Here is a 19675-nt window from a genome sequence, read left to right as displayed (position 1 = left end):
TAGTGACTCTCCTCCTTATGAGGAGATTATGGACAGAGTCAATGCTCTCAAATTGGCTAATTCTTTCACTCTAGACGCCTCTTTGCAATTGGCTAAGTTAGCGGCTAAGAATTCTGGGTTTGCTATTGTGGCGCGCAGAGCGCTTTGGTTGAAATCTTGGTCGGCTGATGCGTCTTCCAAGAACAAGCTACTAAACATTCCTTTCAAGGGGAAAACGCTGTTTGGTCCTGACTTGAAAGAGATTATCTCTGATATCACTGGGGGTAAGGGCCATGCCCTTCCTCAGGATCGGCCTTTCAAGGCAAAAAATAGACCTAATTTTCGTCCCTTTCGTAAAAACGGACCAGCCCAAGGTGCTACGTCCTCTAAGCAAGAGGGTAATACTTCTCAGGCCAAGCCAGCTTGGAGACCAATGCAAGGCTGGAACAAGGGAAAGCAGGCAAAGAAACCTGCCACTGCTACCAAGACAGCATGAAATATCGGCCCCCGATCCGGGACCGGATCTGGTGGGGGGCAGACTCTCTCTCTTCGCTCAGGCTTGGGCAAGAGATGTTCTGGATCCTTGGGCGCTAGAAATAGTCTCCCAGGGTTATCTTCTGGAATTCAAGGGACTTCCCCCAAGGGGAAGGTTCCACAGGTCTCAGTTGTCTTCAGACCACATAAAAAGACAGGCGTTCTTACATTGTGTAGAAGACCTGTTAAAAATGGGAGTGATTCATCCTGTTCCATTGAGAGAACAAGGGATGGGGTTCTACTCCAATCTGTTCATAGTTCCCAAAAAAGAGGGAACGTTCAGACCAATCCTAGATCTCAAGATCTTAAACAAATTTCTCAAGGTCCCATCTTTCAAGATGGAAACCATTCGAACTATCCTTCCTTCCATCCAGGAAGGTCAATTCATGACCACGGTGGATTTAAAGGATGCGTATCTACATATTCCTATCCACAAGGAACATCATCGGTTCCTAAGGTTTGCATTCCTGGACAAACATTACCAGTTCGTGGCGCTTCCTTTCGGATTAGCCACTGCTCCAAGGATTTTCACAAAGGTACTAGGGTCCCTTCTAGCTGTGCTAAGACCAAGGGGCATTGCAGTTGTACCTTACCTGGACGACATTCTGATTCAAGCGTCGTCCCTCCCTCGAGCAAAGGCTCACACGGACATCGTCCTGGCCTTTCTCAGATCGCACGGCTGGAAAGTGAACGTGGAAAAGAGTTCTCTATCCCCGTCAACAAGGGTTCCCTTCTTGGGAACAATTATAGACTCCTCAGAAATGAGGATTTTTCTAACAGAGGCCAGAAAGACAAAGCTTCTGGACTCTTGTCGAATACTTCATTCCGTTCCTCTTCCTTCCGTAGCTCAGTGCATGGAAGTGATCGGGTTGATGGTAGCGACAATGGACATAGTTCCTTTTGCGCGCATTCATCTAAGACCATTACAACTGTGCATGCTCAGTCAGTGGAATGGGGACTATACAGACTTGTCTCCAAAGATACAAGTAAATCAGAGGACCAGAGACTCACTCCGTTGGTGGCTGTCCCTGGACAACCTGTCACGAGGGATGACATTCCACAGACCAGAGTGGGTCATTGTCACGACCGACGCCAGTCTGATGGGCTGGGGCGCGGTCTGGGGATCCCTGAAAGCTCAGGGTCTTTGGTCTCGGGAAGAATCTCTTCTACCGATAAATATTCTGGAACTGAGAGCGATATTCAATGCTCTCAAGGCTTGGCCTCAGCTAGCGGGGACCAAGTTCATACGGTTTCAATCAGACAACATGACGACTGTTGCGTACATCAACCATCAGGGGGGAACAAGGAGTTCCCTAGCGATGGAAGAAGTGACCAAGATTATTCTATGGGCGGAGTCTCACTCCTGCCACCTGTCTGCTATCCACATCCCGGGAGTGGAAAATTGGGAAGCGGATTTTCTGAGTCGTCAGACATTGCATCCGGGGGAGTGGGAACTCCATCCGGAAATCTTTGCCCAAGTCACTCAACTTTGGGGCATTCCAGACATGGATCTGATGGCCTCTCGTCAGAACTTCAAAGTTCCTTGCTACGGGTCCAGATCCAGGGATCCCAAGGCGGCTCTAGTGGATGCACTAGTAGCACCTTGGACCTTCAAACTAGCTTATGTGTTCCCGCCGTTTCCTCTCATCCCCAGGCTGGTAGCCAGGATCAATCAGGAGAGGGCGTCGGTGATCTTGATAGCTCCTGCGTGGCCACGCAGGACTTGGTATGCAGATCTGGTGAATATGTCATCGGCTCCACCTTGGAAGCTACCTTTGAGACGAGACCTTCTTGTTCAGGGTCCGTTCGAACATCCGAATCTGGTTTCACTCCAGCTGACTGCTTGGAGATTGAACGCTTGATTTTATCGAAGCGAGGTTTCTCAGATTCTGTTATCGATACTCTTGTTCAGGCCAGAAAGCCTGTAACTAGAAAGATTTACCACAAAATTTGGAAAAAATATATCTGTTGGTGTGAATCTAAAGGATTCCCTTGGGACAAGGTTAAGATTCCTAGGATTCTATCCTTCCTTCAAGAAGGATTGGAAAAAGGATTATCGGCAAGTTCCCTGAAGGGACAGATTTCTGCCTTGTCGGTGTTACTTCACAAAAAACTGGCAGCTGTGCCAGATGTTCAAGCCTTTGTTCAGGCTCTGGTTAGAATCAAGCCTGTTTACAAACCTTTGACTCCTCCTTGGAGTCTCAATCTAGTTCTTTCAGTTCTTCAGGGGGTTCCGTTTGAACCCTTACATTCCGTTGATATTAAGTTATTATCTTGGAAAGTTTTGTTTTTAGTTGCAATTTCTTCTGCTAGAAGAGTTTCAGAATTATCTGCTCTGCAGTGTTCTCCTCCTTATCTGGTGTTCCATGCAGATAAGGTGGTTTTACGTACTAAACCTGGTTTTCTTCCAAAAGTTGTTTCTAACAAAAACATTAACCAGGAGATTATCGTACCTTCTCTGTGTCCGAAACCAGTTTCAAAGAAGGAACGCTTGTTGCACAATTTGGATGTTGTTCGCGCTCTAAAATTCTATTTAGATGCTACAAAGGATTTTAGACAAACATCTTCCCTGTTTGTTGTTTATTCAGGTAAAAGGAGAGGTCAAAAAGCAACTTCTACCTCTCTCTCTTTTTGGATTAAAAGCATCATCAGATTGGCTTACGAGACTGCCGGACGGCAGCCTCCCGAAAGAATCACGGCTCATTCCACTAGGGCTGTGGCTTCCACATGGGCCTTCAAGAACGAGGCTTCTGTTGATCAGATATGTAGGGCAGCGACTTGGTCTTCACTGCACACTTTTACCAAATTTTACAAGTTTGATACTTTTGCTTCTTCTGAGGCTATTTTTGGGAGAAAGGTTTTGCAAGCCGTGGTGCCTTCCATTTAGGTGACCTGATTTGCTCCCTCCCTTCATCCGTGTCCTAAAGCTTTGGTATTGGTTCCCACAAGTAAGGATGACGCCGTGGACCGGACACACCTATGTTGGAGAAAACAGAATTTATGTTTACCTGATAAATTTCTTTCTCCAACGGTGTGTCCGGTCCACGGCCCGCCCTGGTTTTTTAATCAGGTCTGATAATTTATTTTCTTTAACTACAGTCACCACGGTACCATATGGTTTCTCCTATGCTATTATTCCTCCTTAACGTCGGTCGAATGACTGGGGTAGGCGGAGCCTAGGAGGGATCATGTGACCAGCTTTGCTGGGCTCTTTGCCATTTCCTGTTGGGGAAGAGAATATCCCACAAGTAAGGATGACGCCGTGGACCGGACACACCGTTGGAGAAAGAAATTTATCAGGTAAACATAAATTCTGTTTTTCGCGCCGGTGTTGCGCACTTGTTTTTGAGAGGCATGGCATGCAGTCGCATGTGAGAGGAGCTCTGATACTTATAAAAGACTTCTGAAGGCGTCATTTGGTATCGTATTCCCCTTTGGGTTTGGTTGGGTCTCAGCAAAGCAGATACCAGGGACTGTAAAGGGGTTTAAAGCTTAAAACGGCTCCGGTTCCGTTATTTTAAGGGTTAAAGCTTCCAAAATTGGTGTGCAATATTTTCAAGGCTTTAAGACGCTGTGGTGAAAATTTGGTGAATTTTGAACAATTCCTTCATGTTTTTTCGCAATTGCAGTAATAAAGTGTGTTCAGTTTAAAATTTAAAGTGACAGTAACGGTTTTATTTTAAAACGTTTTTTGTACTTTCTGATCAAGTTTATGCCTGTTTAACATGTCTGAACTACCAGATAGACTGTGTTCTGAATGTGGGGAAGCCAGAATTCCTATTCATTTAAATAAATGTGATTTATGTGATAATGACAATGATGCCCAAGATGATTCCTCAAGTGAGGGGAGTAAGCATGGTACTGCATCATTCCCTCCTTCGTCTACACGAGTCTTGCCCACTCAGGAGGCCCCTAGTACATCTAGCGCGCCAATACTCCTTACTATGCAACAATTAACGGCTGTAATGGATAATTCTGTCAAAAACATTTTAGCCAAAATTAACCCTTGTCAGCGTAAGCGTGGCTGCTCTGTTTTAGTTACTGAAGAGCATGACGACGCTGATATTAATATCTCTGAAGGGCCCCTAACCCAATCTGAGGGGGCCAGGGAGGTTTTGTCTGAGGGAGAAATTACTGATTTAGGGAACATTTCTCAGCAGGCTGAATCTGATGTGATTACATTTAAATTTAAATTGGAACATCTCCGCATTTTGCTTAAGGAGGTATTATCCACTCTGGATGATTGTGAAAATTTAGTCATCCCAGAGAAACTATGTAAAATGGACAAGTTCCTAGAGGTGCCGGGGCTCCCAGAAGCTTTTCCTATACCCAAGCGGGTGGCGGACATTGTTAATAAAGAATGGGAAAGGCCCGGTATTCCTTTCGTCCCTCCCCCCATATTTAAAAAATTGTTTCCTATGGTCGACCCCAGAAAGGACTTATGGCAGTCAGTCCCCAAGGTCGAGGGAGCGGTTTCTACTTTAAACAAACGCACCACTATTCCCATAGAGGATAGTTGTGCTTTCAAAGATCCTATGGATAAAAAATTAGAAGGTTTGCTTAAAAAGATGTTTGTTCAGCAGGGTTACCTTCTACAACCCATTTCATGCATTGTCCCTGTCACTACTGCCGCATATTTCTGGTTTGATGAACTGCTTAAGGTGCTCGATAGTGACTCTCCTCCTTATGAGGAGATTATGGACAGAATCAATGCTCTCAAATTGGCTAATTCTTTCACTCTAGACGCCTCTTTGCAATTGGCTAAGTTAGCGGCTAAGAACTCTGGGTTTGCTATTGTGGCGCGCAGAGCGCTTTGGTTGAAATCTTGGTCGGCTGATGCGTCTTCCAAGAACAAGCTACTAAACATTCCTTTCAAGGGGAAAACGCTGTTTGGTCCTGACTTGAAAGAGATTATCTCTGATATCACTGGGGGTAAGGGCCACGCCCTTCCTCAGGATCGGCCCTTCAAGGCAAAAAATAGACCTAATTTTCGTCCCTTTCGTAAAAACGGACCAGCCCAAGGTGCTACGTCCTCTAAGCAAGAGGGTAATACTTCTCAGGCCAAGCCAGCTTGGAGACCAATGCAAGGCTGGAACAAGGGAAAGCAGGCCAAGAAACCTGCCACTGCTACCAAGACAGCATGAAATATTGGCCCCCGATCCGGGACCGGATCTGGTGGGGGGCAGACTCTCTCTCTTCGCTCAGGCTTGGGCAAGAGATGTTCTGGATCCTTGGGCGCTAGAAATAGTCTCCCAGGGTTATCTTCTGGAATTCAAGGGACTTCCCCCAAGGGGGAGGTTCCACAGGTCGCAGTTGTCTTCAGACCACATAAAAAGACAGGCGTTCTTACATTGTGTAGAAGACCTGTTAAAAATGGGAGTGATTCATCCTGTTCCATTAAGAGAACAAGGGATGGGGTTCTACTCCAATCTGTTCATAGTTCCCAAAAAAGAGGGAACGTTCAGACCAATCCTAGATCTCAAGATCTTAAACAAATTTCTCAAGGTCCCATCGTTCAAGATGGAAACCATTCGAACTATCCTTCCTTCCATCCAGGAAGGTCAATTCATGACCACGGTGGATTTAAAGGATGCGTATCTACATATTCCTATCCACAAGGAACATCATCGGTTCCTAAGGTTTGCATTCCTGGACAAACATTACCAGTTCGTGGCGCTTCCTTTCGGATTAGCCACTGCTCCAAGGATTTTCACAAAGGTACTAGGGTCCCTTCTAGCGGTGCTAAGACCAAGGGGCATTGCAGTAGTACCTTACCTGGACGACATTCTGATTCAAGCGTCGTCCCTTCCTCAAGCAAAGGCTCACACGGACATTGTCCTGGCCTTTCTCAGATCTCACGGCTGGAAAGTGAACGTGGAAAAGAGTTCTCTATCCCCGTCAACAAGGGTTCCCTTCTTGGGAACAATTATAGACTCCTTAGAAATGAGGATCTTTCTAACAGAGGCCAGAAAAACAAAGCTTCTGGACTCTTGTCGGATACTTCATTCCGTTCCTCTTCCTTCCATAGCTCAGTGCATGGAAGTGATCGGGTTGATGGTGGCGGCGATGGACATAGTTCCTTTTGCGCGCATTCATCTAAGACCATTACAACTGTGCATGCTCAGTCAGTGGAATGGGGACTATACAGACTTGTCTCCGAAGATACAAGTAAATCAGAGAACCAGAGACTCACTCCGTTGGTGGCTGTCCCTGGACAATCTGTCTCAAGGGATGATGTTCCACAGACCAGAGTGGGTCATTGTCACGACCGACGCCAGTCTGATAGGCTGGGGCGCGGTCTGGGGATCCCTGAAAGCTCAGGGTCTTTGGTCTCGGGAAGAATCTCTTCTACCGATAAATATTCTGGAACTGAGAGCGATATTCAATGCTCTCCAGGCCTGGCCCCAGCTTGCGAGGACCAGGTTCATACGGTTTCAATCAGACAACATGACGACTGTTGCGTACATCAACCATCAGGGGGGAACAAGGAGTTCCCTAGCGATGGAAGAAGTAACCAAAATTATTCTTTGGGCGGAGTCTCACTCCTGCCACCTGTCTGCTATCCACATCCCAGGAGTGGAAAATTGGGAAGCGGATTTTCTGAGTCGGCAGACATTGCATCCGGGGGAGTGGGAACTCCATCCGGAAATCTTTGCCCAAGTCACTCACCTGTGGGGCATTCCAGACATGGATCTGATGGCCTCTCGTCAGAACTTCAAAGTTCCTTGCTACGGGGCCAGATCCAGGGATCCCAAGGCGGCTCTAGTGGATGCACTAGTAGCACCTTGGACCTTCAAACTAGCTTATGTGTTCCCGCCATTTCCTCTCATCCCCAGGCTGATAGCCAGGATCAAGCAGGAGAGGGCGTCGGTGATCTTGATAGCTCCTGCGTGGCCACGCAGGACTTGGTATGCAGATCGGGTGAATATGTCATCGGCTCCACCTTGGAAGCTACCTTTGAGACGAGACCTTCTTGTTCAGGGTCCGTTCGAACATCCGAATCTGGTTTCACTCCAGCTGACTGCTTGGAGATTGAACGCTTGATTTTATCGAAGCGAGGATTCTCAGATTCTGTTATCGATACTCTTGTTCAGGCCAGAAAGCCTGTGACTAGAAAGATTTACCATAAAATTTGGAAAAAATATATCTGTTGGTGTGAATCTAAAGGATTCCCTTGGGACAAGGTTAAGATTCCTAGGATTCTATCCTTCCTTCAAGAAGGATTGGAAAAAGGATTATCTGCAAGTTCCCTGAAGGGACAGATTTCTGCCTTGTCGGTATTACTTCACAAAAAGCTGGCAGCTGTGCCAGATGTTCAAGCCTTTGTTCAGGCTCTGGTTAGAATCAAGCCTGTTTACAAACCTTTGACTCCTCCTTGGAGTCTCAATTTAGTTCTTTCAGTTCTTCAGGGGGTTCCGTTTGAACCCTTACATTCCGTTGATATTAAGTTATTATCTTGGAAAGTTTTGTTTTTAGTTGCGATTTCTTCTGCTAGAAGAGTCTCAGAATTATCTGCTCTGCAGTGTTCTCCTCCTTATCTGGTGTTCCATGCAGATAAGGTGGTTTTACGTACTAAACCTGGTTTTCTTCCAAAAGTTGTTTCTAACAAAAACATTAACCAGGAGATTATCGTACCTTCTCTGTGTCCAAAACCAGTTTCAAAGAAGGAACGTTTGTTGCACAATTTGGATGTTGTTCGCGCTCTAAAATTCTATTTAGATGCTACAAAGGATTTTAGACAAACATCTTCCTTGTTTGTTGTTTATTCAGGTAAAAGGAGAGGTCAAAAAGCAACTTCTACCTCTCTCTCTTTTTGGATTAAAAGCATCATCAGATTGGCTTACGAGACTGCCGGACGGCAGCCTCCCGAAAGAATCACAGCTCATTCCACTAGGGCTGTGGCTTCCACATGGGCCTTCAAGAACGAGGCTTCTGTTGATCAGATATGTAGGGCAGCGACTTGGTCTTCACTGCACACTTTTACCAAATTTTACAAGTTTGATACTTTTGCTTCTTCTGAGGCTATTTTTGGGAGAAAGGTTTTGCAAGCCGTGGTGCCTTCCATTTAGGTGACCTGATTTGCTCCCTCCCTTCATCCGTGTCCTAAAGCTTTGGTATTGGTTCCCACAAGTAAGGATGACGCCGTGGACCGGACACACCTATGTTGGAGAAAACAGAATTTATGTTTACCTGATAAATTTCTTTCTCCAACGGTGTGTCCGGTCCACGGCCCGCCCTGGTTTTTTTAATCAGGTCTGATATTTTATTTTCTTTAACTACAGTCACCACGGTACCATATGGTTTCTCCTATGCAAATATTCCTCCTTAACGTCGGTCGAATGACTGGGGTAGGCGGAGCCTAGGAGGGATCATGTGACCAGCTTTGCTGGGCTCTTTGCCATTTCCTGTTGGGGAAGAGAATATCCCACAAGTAAGGATGACGCCGTGGACCGGACACACCGTTGGAGAAAGAAATTTATCAGGTAAACATAAATTCTGTTTTTTACTTCTGTGATTAACTTGTATCTAAGCCTCTGCAGACTGCTCCATTATCTCAGTGCTTATAAAAGTAAACTTGAAAGTTGTTTAAAATTGCATGCCCTATCTGAATCATGAAATTGTAATTTTTACTTTACTGTCCCTTTTAAGCGACAGGCAAGTATGTGCTCTAATATATATCTGAGTGTTTTTTTTTTTTTTTTTAATGCACTTAAACTGGAAAGCTAGTTAAACAGTACAGCCCTGGCATATGTTACAATATTATGTTACTAAGGCATAATCCCCAAGGCAGAACATACAGTGATCTGAGTTGTCGTCGCAGAAAATGCATCATGTCTGCAGAAAGAACAGGACACATGTTAGTGCTTTCACTTTGCAGTGCTGCTCCACATTAGACAGTTCTATTCAAACAGAGCTGTTCTCTGGCTGCACTGTGTAAGTTTTCCTGTTAATTGTTCTGCCTCTGGGTGCATAACAATTAACTGATCTGCTTGTATAGTTACAGTAATACAATCTGAAAGAAAATTAGAGATGTGCACATTTTTAACTGATATTCAAATTATTAATTCACAGTTTGCTGAACTTTTCAAGGTACCTTTTATTTGATTAATTTTATATATATATTTATTATTTTACTAGCCAAAGATAATGATCCAGTATCACGACCAAAGTCCTTTGATAACAGAAATGCTGTGGTGAGTATACCGTTATTTATTATTAATGTTCAGGGACTGTAAAATTTGTCTCAAACACTTAACTAACAAAAGAAGAAAAGACTTAGGTTAGAGTTTCAAAATAATTGAATAGAAGTTTTAGAAAAGTGTCTGTTATATCTAAGATATTGTTTTGTTGATAAGCATTTTATGTAGTTTTTGTGTGTGACTGAAACTATTGTGTACATCTCCATAGGCTCAGACAGCTGCAATAACTGATATTGACTGACATGGACAAAAGAAAATACAAAAAAAACAGAAAAATCCACAAAAAAGAAAATCAAACCCTTTATTTCTTTTTAAAGACACGATGAGTCCACGGATTTCATCCTTACTTGTGGGATATTCACCTCCTGGTCAGCAGGAGGAGGCAAAGAGCACCACAGCAGAGTTGCTATATATAGCTCCTCCCTTCCCTCCCACTCCAGTCATTCTCTTTGCCTACGTTAGTGATAGGAAGAGGTAAAGTGACGTGTTAGTTATAGATTCTTCAATCAAGAGTTTATTATTTATAAAGTAGTGTCAGAGAGTGCTGCTTTGTTCTAGGGTGTAGCCGTAGTCCATATCAGTCTCTCTAGTAGAGCTTTTGGTGGCTTTAGAGCAATGGGAACTTGTGGGACATAATTCCCCCTGCACCTCCCATACATTTATGCTGCCCTAACCCTGAAAACCTGAGGGATTTTACTCAGGAATTTCATTTATTTCCAGGTCCATAGGAGGGAGAGGACCTCTTACACCTGGGAACTGCCTTGCTGCCAGGCAGAAGATGATGTAAGTGCTAACTTCTTTTTGGTGGGAAAAAGATCTCAGAGAAAGTTTGGGCACTTTATTTGTTCATCTAACCTCATTACACTGGGTCTCAGTTTCTCCTAGGTTGGTAGGGGACATTAAGGCAGTTAGGACACAGTCACTGGGTTACATAGTGTGGAAGGAAACCCTGCAATCTGTGGGCTCTTGAGCATGTGTTTTAATGAGCATACAGTGGTTGAAGGAAACCCTGCAATCAGTAGAGCTATCGGATATAGCTGTTCAGTTTAGGTGGCTGTGTTTTAGTCTATGATAACCACAGTGTGGGATAAGAGAAACTGTCTTATAACAGCGGTTGGTTTTTATTGTGTACAGTTGCAGGGGTTTTTGGCCTGTGGGTCCCGGTGCATTTATTATAATGCATAATGGCGACCGGGAGTTTCATTTATATTGTATATGTTTTTACAGTGCGCTGGGGTTAGAATGCAGTAACTCCCCTCCTAAGGTTATGTTAATTACATTTATCGTCAGTGTTTTTTTCACTATGTACACCGGTCAGTTGCTCCTGGTGCCTTTACTAAAAGCATAATGGCGACCGGGAGAGGTCTTGGGTATCGCCCACGAGGGGCAGAGCTTGTAAAGGGAGCCAAAGCACTCTCTCCTCCCTCCTATCAGTTCTGTCTATCCACTAGGAGGGGAGGATGACGCCGTTTAGTAATAGTTTTACTCCCTAACACTTCCGGTTTTCGGGCAGTCACGGAGGCATTATTGTTTTAATACGTGCGCTTCAGACAGCGCTCTGATAGTCCAGGTTTTGGATAAGAGAATCTATCTAACGTCTCAGCAGGGTCTAGCTGATGTATAGACAGAATTTTACAGTGCTAACTCTTTTCATACTGGGTTTAACCATGTCTGCCCTTGCAATAATAAAGATGAATTTCTTTTTATCATTTAAAGAGACAGTATCTCTAAAGTATATGTTAAATTTTTTCTAATACATGGCTAAATCTTTATTTAGTTACCCTTCAATATGTGAAGCAGGTTACTTAAGGAAGTGTACATTGATTTTACTATCACACATAAAGTGCTCTGCCGTTCCTTACAATTTTCATATGGAATTGCTGCACAAGATATTGTTTCTTTAATGTACATGGCGATGTCTGTTTCTGCAAACACAGAAATAAGTTACTTTTAAAATTTAAAGAGACAGTAACGTTTATGTGTCAATTTTTAATAAAAAATTACACTTTTTTCTGCACCTTCTCCTTTTAAGGCGTTTGCTGTTTGGGAGTATGTTGTCATTGGTCACTTTATGCCACAAAATGTTATGGCTCACATGCAGTGCTCTGCGCTTCCTCACACACTCCATCTGGAGTTACTCTGCATTTCATGCATTCTATGTTTTTCCCACGTGGAAGATAACATTACTGAAGGACTTATTTTCAATTGTTTAAGGCGCTGGATTCTGTAATTGATATTCCGAATGGTTCTTCCCTGTTAGAGGAAGATACTTCGGCATTATATGAGAGAAAATTCTCAGTCTCAGATGAATAATATCTTTATTTGATCCTGAGGTTGTTTTTTTCTTCCAGTTCCTTAGATTTAACACCTTCATTTGGTATTTTAGGAGGTTTTAGCTACCCTGGAAGACTCAGACTATACCGGTGTTAACTATCTTAGTCCAGTAAGTTATAAGGAATGGAAGAGATCGCATTCCCTATATTTAAAGAGAGGTTTCCCATAGCCGACTCGGCTCAAGAGGCTGGGCAAACATTACCTAGGGTGAAGGAGTAATTCCAGCTTAGCTAAGAGAGCTTCTATATCCTTAGAGAATAGTTGGAAGAAAAGGGATGTACACCAGGGCTTACAATGGCTTCCAGCTGTGTACTTTTCTACTGTCACTAGTGCGACAGCATATTGGTTTGATGAGTTGTCTGATGCTATTAGGTCAGAAACTCTCTTGGAGAAAATCCAGGATTGGATAAAGGCTTTCGATTTGGCTAATTCCTTTATTTCATAGGTTTCAGGTTTCTCTGTTCCAGATCACAGAGCCTTATGGTTAGAACCTTGTTTACGGATGTATGCTCCAAGTCTCATTAAAAGGGGAAGACCTTGTTGGAACCTGGCTTGATGGATATAATCTCCTTTTGAAATTTTAAGGAATAAAAATATAAAGATCCAATTAGCCTACTGTTGAATCAGACAGCATGAAGGACATGTTCCCAATCCGGGATCGGATTTTGTAGGGGGTAGACTTTCAGGCTTGGGTTCGAGATGTTCAGAATCCCTGGGCAATGTAAAATAGTGTTCCAGGGATTCAAAGTGGACAGGTTTCTGTTTTCAAGATTATCTGCAGATCACAAAAGGAGAGGCGTTCTTACGCTGCATAAGAGACATCTCAGACCTGGGTATGATTGGTCCAGTTCGAATACAGGTACTGGGTCTGTTTTTTTTTATACCATTCGGTTTGTGGTTTCCATGGGAACCTTCAGACCACTTTTTAGATCTCAAGAGTCTAAACAAGATTTTCTTAGTGTACCATCCTTCAAGATGGCAACTATTCGTTCCATTTTTTTCCCTTGATCCAAGAGGGTCAATTTATGACAACTATGGATTTTAAGGACGCGTACTTTCATGTGCCATTCACAAGTTGTTCATTCCAGTTTGTGGCTCTTCTTTTCGGTTTTGCCTTAGCTCTGAGTTCTCATGGAGGTTAAGGGAGCGCTGTTGGCGGTGCTTCGGTTACGGGGCATTGCAGTGGCGTCCTATCTGGACAACATTTTTTTGTCCAGGAGCCATCCTTACAGCTAGCAAGATTTCACACGGATTTGGAGTTATCCTTCCCGTGGTCTTATGGGTGGAAGGTGAATTTGGAAAAGGGTTCCTTAGTCCCATGTACAAGGGTAACTTTTTTTGGGAACCATTATAGATTCCATATCAATTAGATTTTTCTGACAGAATGTCAGGAAAACAGAGATTATCGATACTTGTTTAGTCATTCAGTCCATTCCTCGGCCTTTAGTGGCTCAGTGCATGGAGGTAACCGGGCTGATTGTGAGGACAATGAACATCATCCTGTTTGCTCAGTTTCATCTCGGACCTCGGCAGTTAAGCATGCTCAGGCAATGGATCGGAGATTATACAGATTTGTCTCCTCGAATATACTGGAGCAGGAGACAAGGGATTCTCTTCAATGGTGGTTGTCTCTGGATTATCTCTCCCAGGGAACCTACTTTCGCAAACCATCTTGGGTATTTGTGTCAACAGATGCCAGCCTTCTAGGGTGGGGAGCAGTCTGGGGCTCCCTGCGGGCTCAGGGGGTTTGGACTCAGCCAGAGTCTTATATTCCTATAAACATTCTGAAGCTGAGAACGATCTACCATGTTCTTCTAGCCTGGCCTCAGTTAGCCTCGGTCCAGTTTATCAGGTTCCAGTCGATCAAAATGACGTCAGTGGCTTTCATCATTCATCAAGGAGGATCGAGGAGTTCCTTAGCGATGACAGAGGTAGCCAAGATTTTTCGGTGGGCGGAGGCCTATTTTTGCCATCTGTCAGTGATCCATATCCCAGCGGTGGATAACTGGGAGGCGGACTTTTTGAGCAGACAGATTTTTCATACGGAAATGTTCTTCAACCTGATTCTCAAATGGGGTTGGCCGGAGTTGGATCTAATGGCATCTTGTCAGAATGCCAAGCTCCTGAGATATGGGTTGAGGTCCAGGGATCCCTAGGCAGAACTGATAGATACTCTGGCGGTTCTTTGGTCTTTCAATCTTGCATACCTATTTCCTCCATTTGGCTTCTTCCTCAAGTCATTGCTCGAATCAAACAGGAGAGGGCATCAGTGATCCTCATTGCTCCTGCATGGCCTCGCAGGATTTGGTATGCAGATCTGGTGGAAATGTCATCACTGCCACCTTGGAAACTTCCGTTGAGGAAAGACCTTCTCATTCAAGGGTCCTTCCTTTACCCAGATCTAGTTTCTCTGAAGCTGACTGCTTGGAGATTGAACACTTAATTTTTATCTAAGCTGGGTTTTTCTGATTCGGTCATAGAGACCTTGATTACTAGAAAGGTTTAACATAAGATATGGCGTAAATATTTTTATTGGTGTGAATCCAAGAACTACTCATGGAGTGGAGTTAGGATTCCCAGAATTTTGTCTTTTCTCCAAGAAGGATCGAAAAAGGGTTTATTGGCAGGTTCCCTAAAGGGTCAGATCTCTGCCTTATCTTTTTTGTTGCACAAACGTCTGGCGGATGTTCCAGATGTTCAGTCCTTTTGTCAGGCTTTGGTTAGAATCAGGCCTGTGTTTAAACCAATTACTCCTCCATGGGATCTGAATTTAGTTCTTAAAGTTCTTCACGGGGTTCCGTTTGAACCTATGCATTCCTTAGATATTAAGTTATCTTGGAAAGTTTTATTTCTTGTTGCCATTTCTTCAGCTCGAAGAGTGTCTGAACTTTCGGCATTACAATCCAATTCTCTTTCCCTTATTTTCATTTGGATAAGGTTGTTTTACGTTCTAACCTAGGGTTCCTTCCTAGGGTTGTTTCAAACAGGAATATTAATCAGGAGATTGTTGTTCCTTCCTTGTGTCCTAATCCTCCTCCTCAGAAGGAGAGACATCTTCATAATTTGGACGTAGTCCGTGCTTTAAAGTTTTACTTACATGCGACTAAAGACTTTCGTCAGTCTTCTCAGTTTGTAGTTTTTTCTGGAAAACGTAGGGGTCAGAAAGCTACGGCTACCTCTTTCTTTGCATATGAGACTGCTGGACAGCAGCCTCCTGAAAGAGTTACGGCTCATTCCACTAGGGTTGTTGCTTCCTCATTAGCATTCCAAAATGAAGCTTCTGTGGAACAGATTTGCAAGGTTGCAACTTGGTCCTCTCTTCAGAAAAAATGAGTTTTACAATTTTGATACTTTTGCCTCGGTTGAGGCTGTTTTTGGGAGAGAGGTTTTTCAAGCAGTGAAGCCTTCCATACAGGGTCCCTCGCTTGTCCCTCCCTTATCATTTGTGTACTCTAGCTTTGGTATTGTATTTCACAAGTAAGGATGAAATCCGTGGACTCATCGTGTCTTTAAAAAGAAAAGGAAATTCATGCTTACCTTATAAATTTGTTTCTTTTTAGACTCGATGAGTCCACGGCCTGTCCTGTTCTCTGAGACAGGTTATTAATTTTTGTATACTTCAGACACCTCTGCACCTTGGCTTTTCCTTTCTCTTCCTAAACTTCGGTTGAATGACTGGAGTGGGAGGGAAGGGAGGAGCTATATCTAGCAGCTCTGCTGTGGTGCTCTGTGCCTTCTCCTGCTGACCAGAAGGTGAATATCCCACAAGTAAGGATGAAATCCGTGGACTCATCTTGTCTAAAAAGAAACAAATTTTATCAGGTAAGCATAAATTTCCTTTTCTCCATAGGGGTCAAGGTGAAACAGAACTGAGACAACGTTTCAAGCTCAAAAGCCCTTAACCCCTTTGTGCCGGCATCAAAGTGTTAATATCGGAACAAAGTTCTGATGTAAGGACTTGCTGTAGAAATTAAATCACGTGATTTCAAGGCTGGAATCGGATCATAGGGGACTGTCTATACTGCTAGGGATTGCTCCCAGTCCGATTCTTGATTGCTTCAAATGGGGATTCTGCAGGAAACCATATAAGTTAAGACGTTCCATGCCGCCCTCACAGCTTTTAATCCCAGGGCTGTTAGAATGGCATGGAAGGTCCTAATGATGTCTAGGGGTTAATCATGCCTTGTTTTACTTTGATCTCTATAGAGAAATAAAGGATTTTATTTCCTGCAGCTGGACTTTTCTGTTTCTTGTACATGAGGGACTAGCCTTTGCTGTCCGTGCCTTCAGTTGTGAAGCTTCTGCCCAAACCACCCTACTAATACAAATGAAAACACAAACATATAATGTATCTGGTAAAAATGTACTTGCACTCTTATAGACACATTTTGTGATATGTGTCTGATGCTTATGTATTAAAAATGGAAAGCTGTTGTTGAGTTTTGTAGATTACTTTTTTCCTTAAACGGGAAGAGTCCACAGCTACATTCATTACTTTTGGGAATTCAGAACCTGGCCATCAGGAGGAGGCAAAGACACCCCAGCCAAAGGCTTCAAATACTTTCCCAACTGCCCTCATCCCCCAGTCATTCTATGCCTTTCGTCACAGGAGATTGGCAGAGAAGTGTCAGAAGTTTGAAGATAGTCTCTTATGGAGGGTAGTAGTCTTCGAAATCGGACTGGAGTTTTAAGTAATCCTGTCAGCCTCTCAGTGAGAGCATGGATGAAAGTTAGAGTCCGGATATGCATGGAGAGTCTTTCTGCGAAACCATCCCGACTCATATTAACAGCTCCTTGGCAATCAGCGTTGACGAGATTTGCTGCCTGCCTTTATTCACTCAAGTCCATGTCAGAAGCGAGGCTACTATCTGTCACACTTGAAGGGCCGTGTTCCTGTTCCACGGCGCAGATTCCGGTAACATCGTTTCATTTTGTTTTGATATGTGAATGTAATGCTAACGAAAGAAGGTAGGGTCCCAGTGGGACTCCCTTTATTTTAAAAAAGGAATCGTGGATTAATATCTCCTGAGAGGGGTTATTGAACAGGGGGGACTTTAATCCATGTTTATGTGGTTCTATCACGTAACAGCCTTATCATTTGGCGCAATCTCTTTTGATTTACACGCTCTTTTGGTGACTTTCATGGTGCACCTCGTGACGGTGCGGTTACGTTGTTTTACACTAACGTATTCTGACTGTGTGGCGACAGAGAGAGTCTGTTCGTTAGTTGTCTGGTTCACAGGAGGTGGTGCGTACCTCAGCCATTGGGGGTGTAAAAAGGGTGACGGTTAGTTAGTGTTTGTCATTTTTGTAATCCCAAAGTTATGGAGGATTCTGTGTTTTTTTTTTTTTTTTTTTTTTTTTTTTTTTTTTTTTTAGACACGGATATCTCCGATTCGGAGAATGCATCTTGTGATGAATATGAAATGGCCCGGGTTATCCATGCCCATCAGTTATGTTACGATTGCCGTTCTAGAGTACTCTCTTTTCCCGAATCAGGAAACTTAGAGTGCGTTGAGTCATCCGCCCCTGAGGATTCCGTGTCGTGTGAGGCGCTTCTGCATGGCCCAAGTGAAATATTTTTAAGGTACTGTCCGTGTTCTGTCAACTAGGGCCCGTCGGGCATGGGATCGCCTTATTCAATTCGGCCTTCTGGAGAAGCGTTGGCCTCTGAGGCTTCAGGGGCCCCAACCTTGGGGCCGGGGTCGCCTATCGATTTGGTTAAGGGGATAGTTTTGCCTTCTGTTATAGGCTGGCACGTCTTCGTGTCCTACTAAGACATGTTTTGGCAGTGCTGGAGGATTCCAGTCCTAGTGGGCCGAGGGATCCTCGGCCTTAGATGCCGGATGGCAATCTGGGTTAGACGTTTGGGGATGAAGCTAATCTCCTTGACGTCTCCGTTTATTTTCTTTCTTTTATGTATCGGTTCCAGTTCTGAGCTTGGGTGAATAGGGCCTCTGATCGGCTGGTCCTGTTGGCGTACCCTTTCTCTTTGTGCGTGTGGTGGAAGGCTTGGTCTTGGGTGCGCCCCTAACCATAGGAGGCTGCTTATTGGTTCCTCAGGCGATTAGATCTTGCGATTGGTCCCATTCTCGAGGACTCTGGCTTAGGACCATGTCTCTTGCCTGGAACGGGCAGGGACGGTTCTGTTTAACCCTAGGGTTTGGATCTCTTGCGTGTCCTTTGAGGGGTCGTGGTGCTTTGACTTTCATGGGAGATTAATAGCTGCTTGAGGCTTAAGTTTGAGGTCTCTTTCACTGGTCCCTACTTGTCTTCAGAGGCATCTTCCAGTTGTCGTATCGACTGGGCTGGCGATTTGGGCCAAAGGGTCTTGCCTCTATTGGTATGGTGATTACTGTTTATTTTCTTCCTCTTCTCCACACCTAGGGTGGGGGATGGGTGCTTGCATTGCTCTCCTCGATTTGGAGGTACCTCAGTATCCGTGAAGGCCTGTGGGTCCTTGTGTTCTTGCATCCAGAGAGTATTTCCCTTTCTTGCGTACTCGGGATCATGGGGCTGGATTCTGGTATTAGGATGCTGTGGTCAGAATACTTTCTTCCCCTTGGGAGTGTTCCTTCTTTATGGAAGGCAACAGTGTAGGGTTTCTGGGCCCTGAGCACAAAGGTCCTGTCATGGCTCATGGTAGCATGCCAGTTTTTAAGTAGCGGTCAGAGTTCTACTCTGGGGTTTTGATTCCTCGTAGATCTATCATTTTTCTCCCATAGGCCGGGGCGGAGTTTTGATTCTTCTTGTCTTAGGTCTTTAACTAGCCTTTGGGCTGGGACCGTTACCTTGGAGTGAAGGTCAGGGATCAGTTTGCTCTATGCAGTATTGACCGTCTACTTTTATTGAGTCTGTTCTCCCCTTTGGTGGTGGTGGTGGTGGGGGGGCTCTTGATGTCCATCTCTCTACTGGTGGTGTCTGCTGCTGGGATGGGATGCTCCTTGGAATCCGAATTTTTTATGGACGGGAGCTGCTGCCAAGTATTTTTGGCGCTTCTCGGTGGGATGAGGTCCCACGATGGCTTACGGTCAGCTTTGCTACCTAGACTTTGGTCATCGGAAATTCTTGTTTTTAGATTGCTCTGTGTTCTCACGGAAGAGCTCTTTTTTGGCTGCTAGGCAACTTATCCTGTCTATGTTTGTCTAGCTTGTCTAGCCGGACGGTTTGACTTGTCTATGAGGCAATGTGAATCTCACGTTTTTTTGGAGCACCATATGTGGTATGGTGCTGTGCCAGGAATATGAGGGTGTCCCTCTGGTCATCATAGTGATGCTTTTTTCCTGAGTTTGGCCTTATCTTTCTGGTCATTGTCCTCTTGGGAGCTCCTCTTCCTGAGCAGTGGTTTTGTGGCAAACTTGGGTTTGTTCGTAGTTTTGATTTTGAGCCCTTGTTGGATGGTCCTTTGGATATCTTAGAGCGTTCTTTATTCTCCCTCTCGGGGGTTGCTAGAGGTTCTTGTCCTTTAGGTCGGGGGTACTTTCGTGGGAGTAGAGAGCCGTAGGGCTGGCTCCTCAGAGGCTTTTTGTGCTCAGCAGACTCTGGGTCTGAGTGGTCTCTAGCACGACTTTGCAGGTTGTGTAACTGATAAGCAGTTACCTGGGCTTCCATTTTTTTTCCCTTGTCGT

General features: G+C 44.3%; 1 protein-coding gene across 1 annotated transcript in view; it reads left to right on the top strand.

The window, feature by feature from the left end:
* BRCA2 (BRCA2 DNA repair associated) overlaps nucleotides 1-19675 on the top strand; it is a 408071-nt gene that overhangs the window by 74130 nt on the left and 314266 nt on the right. Inside the window, exon 7 of the mRNA XM_053708460.1 lies at nucleotides 9652-9707. Within this exon, the coding sequence (XP_053564435.1) occupies nucleotides 9652-9707 (56 nt within the window). The remainder of the gene's footprint in view (nucleotides 1-9651; nucleotides 9708-19675) is intronic.

Source organism: Bombina bombina, chromosome 3, assembly GCF_027579735.1.
Source record: "Bombina bombina isolate aBomBom1 chromosome 3, aBomBom1.pri, whole genome shotgun sequence".
Taxonomy (NCBI): Eukaryota; Metazoa; Chordata; class Amphibia; order Anura; family Bombinatoridae; genus Bombina; species Bombina bombina.
Note: the sequence above shows the minus strand (reverse complement) of the source record. Positions and strands in the feature narration are given on the sequence as shown.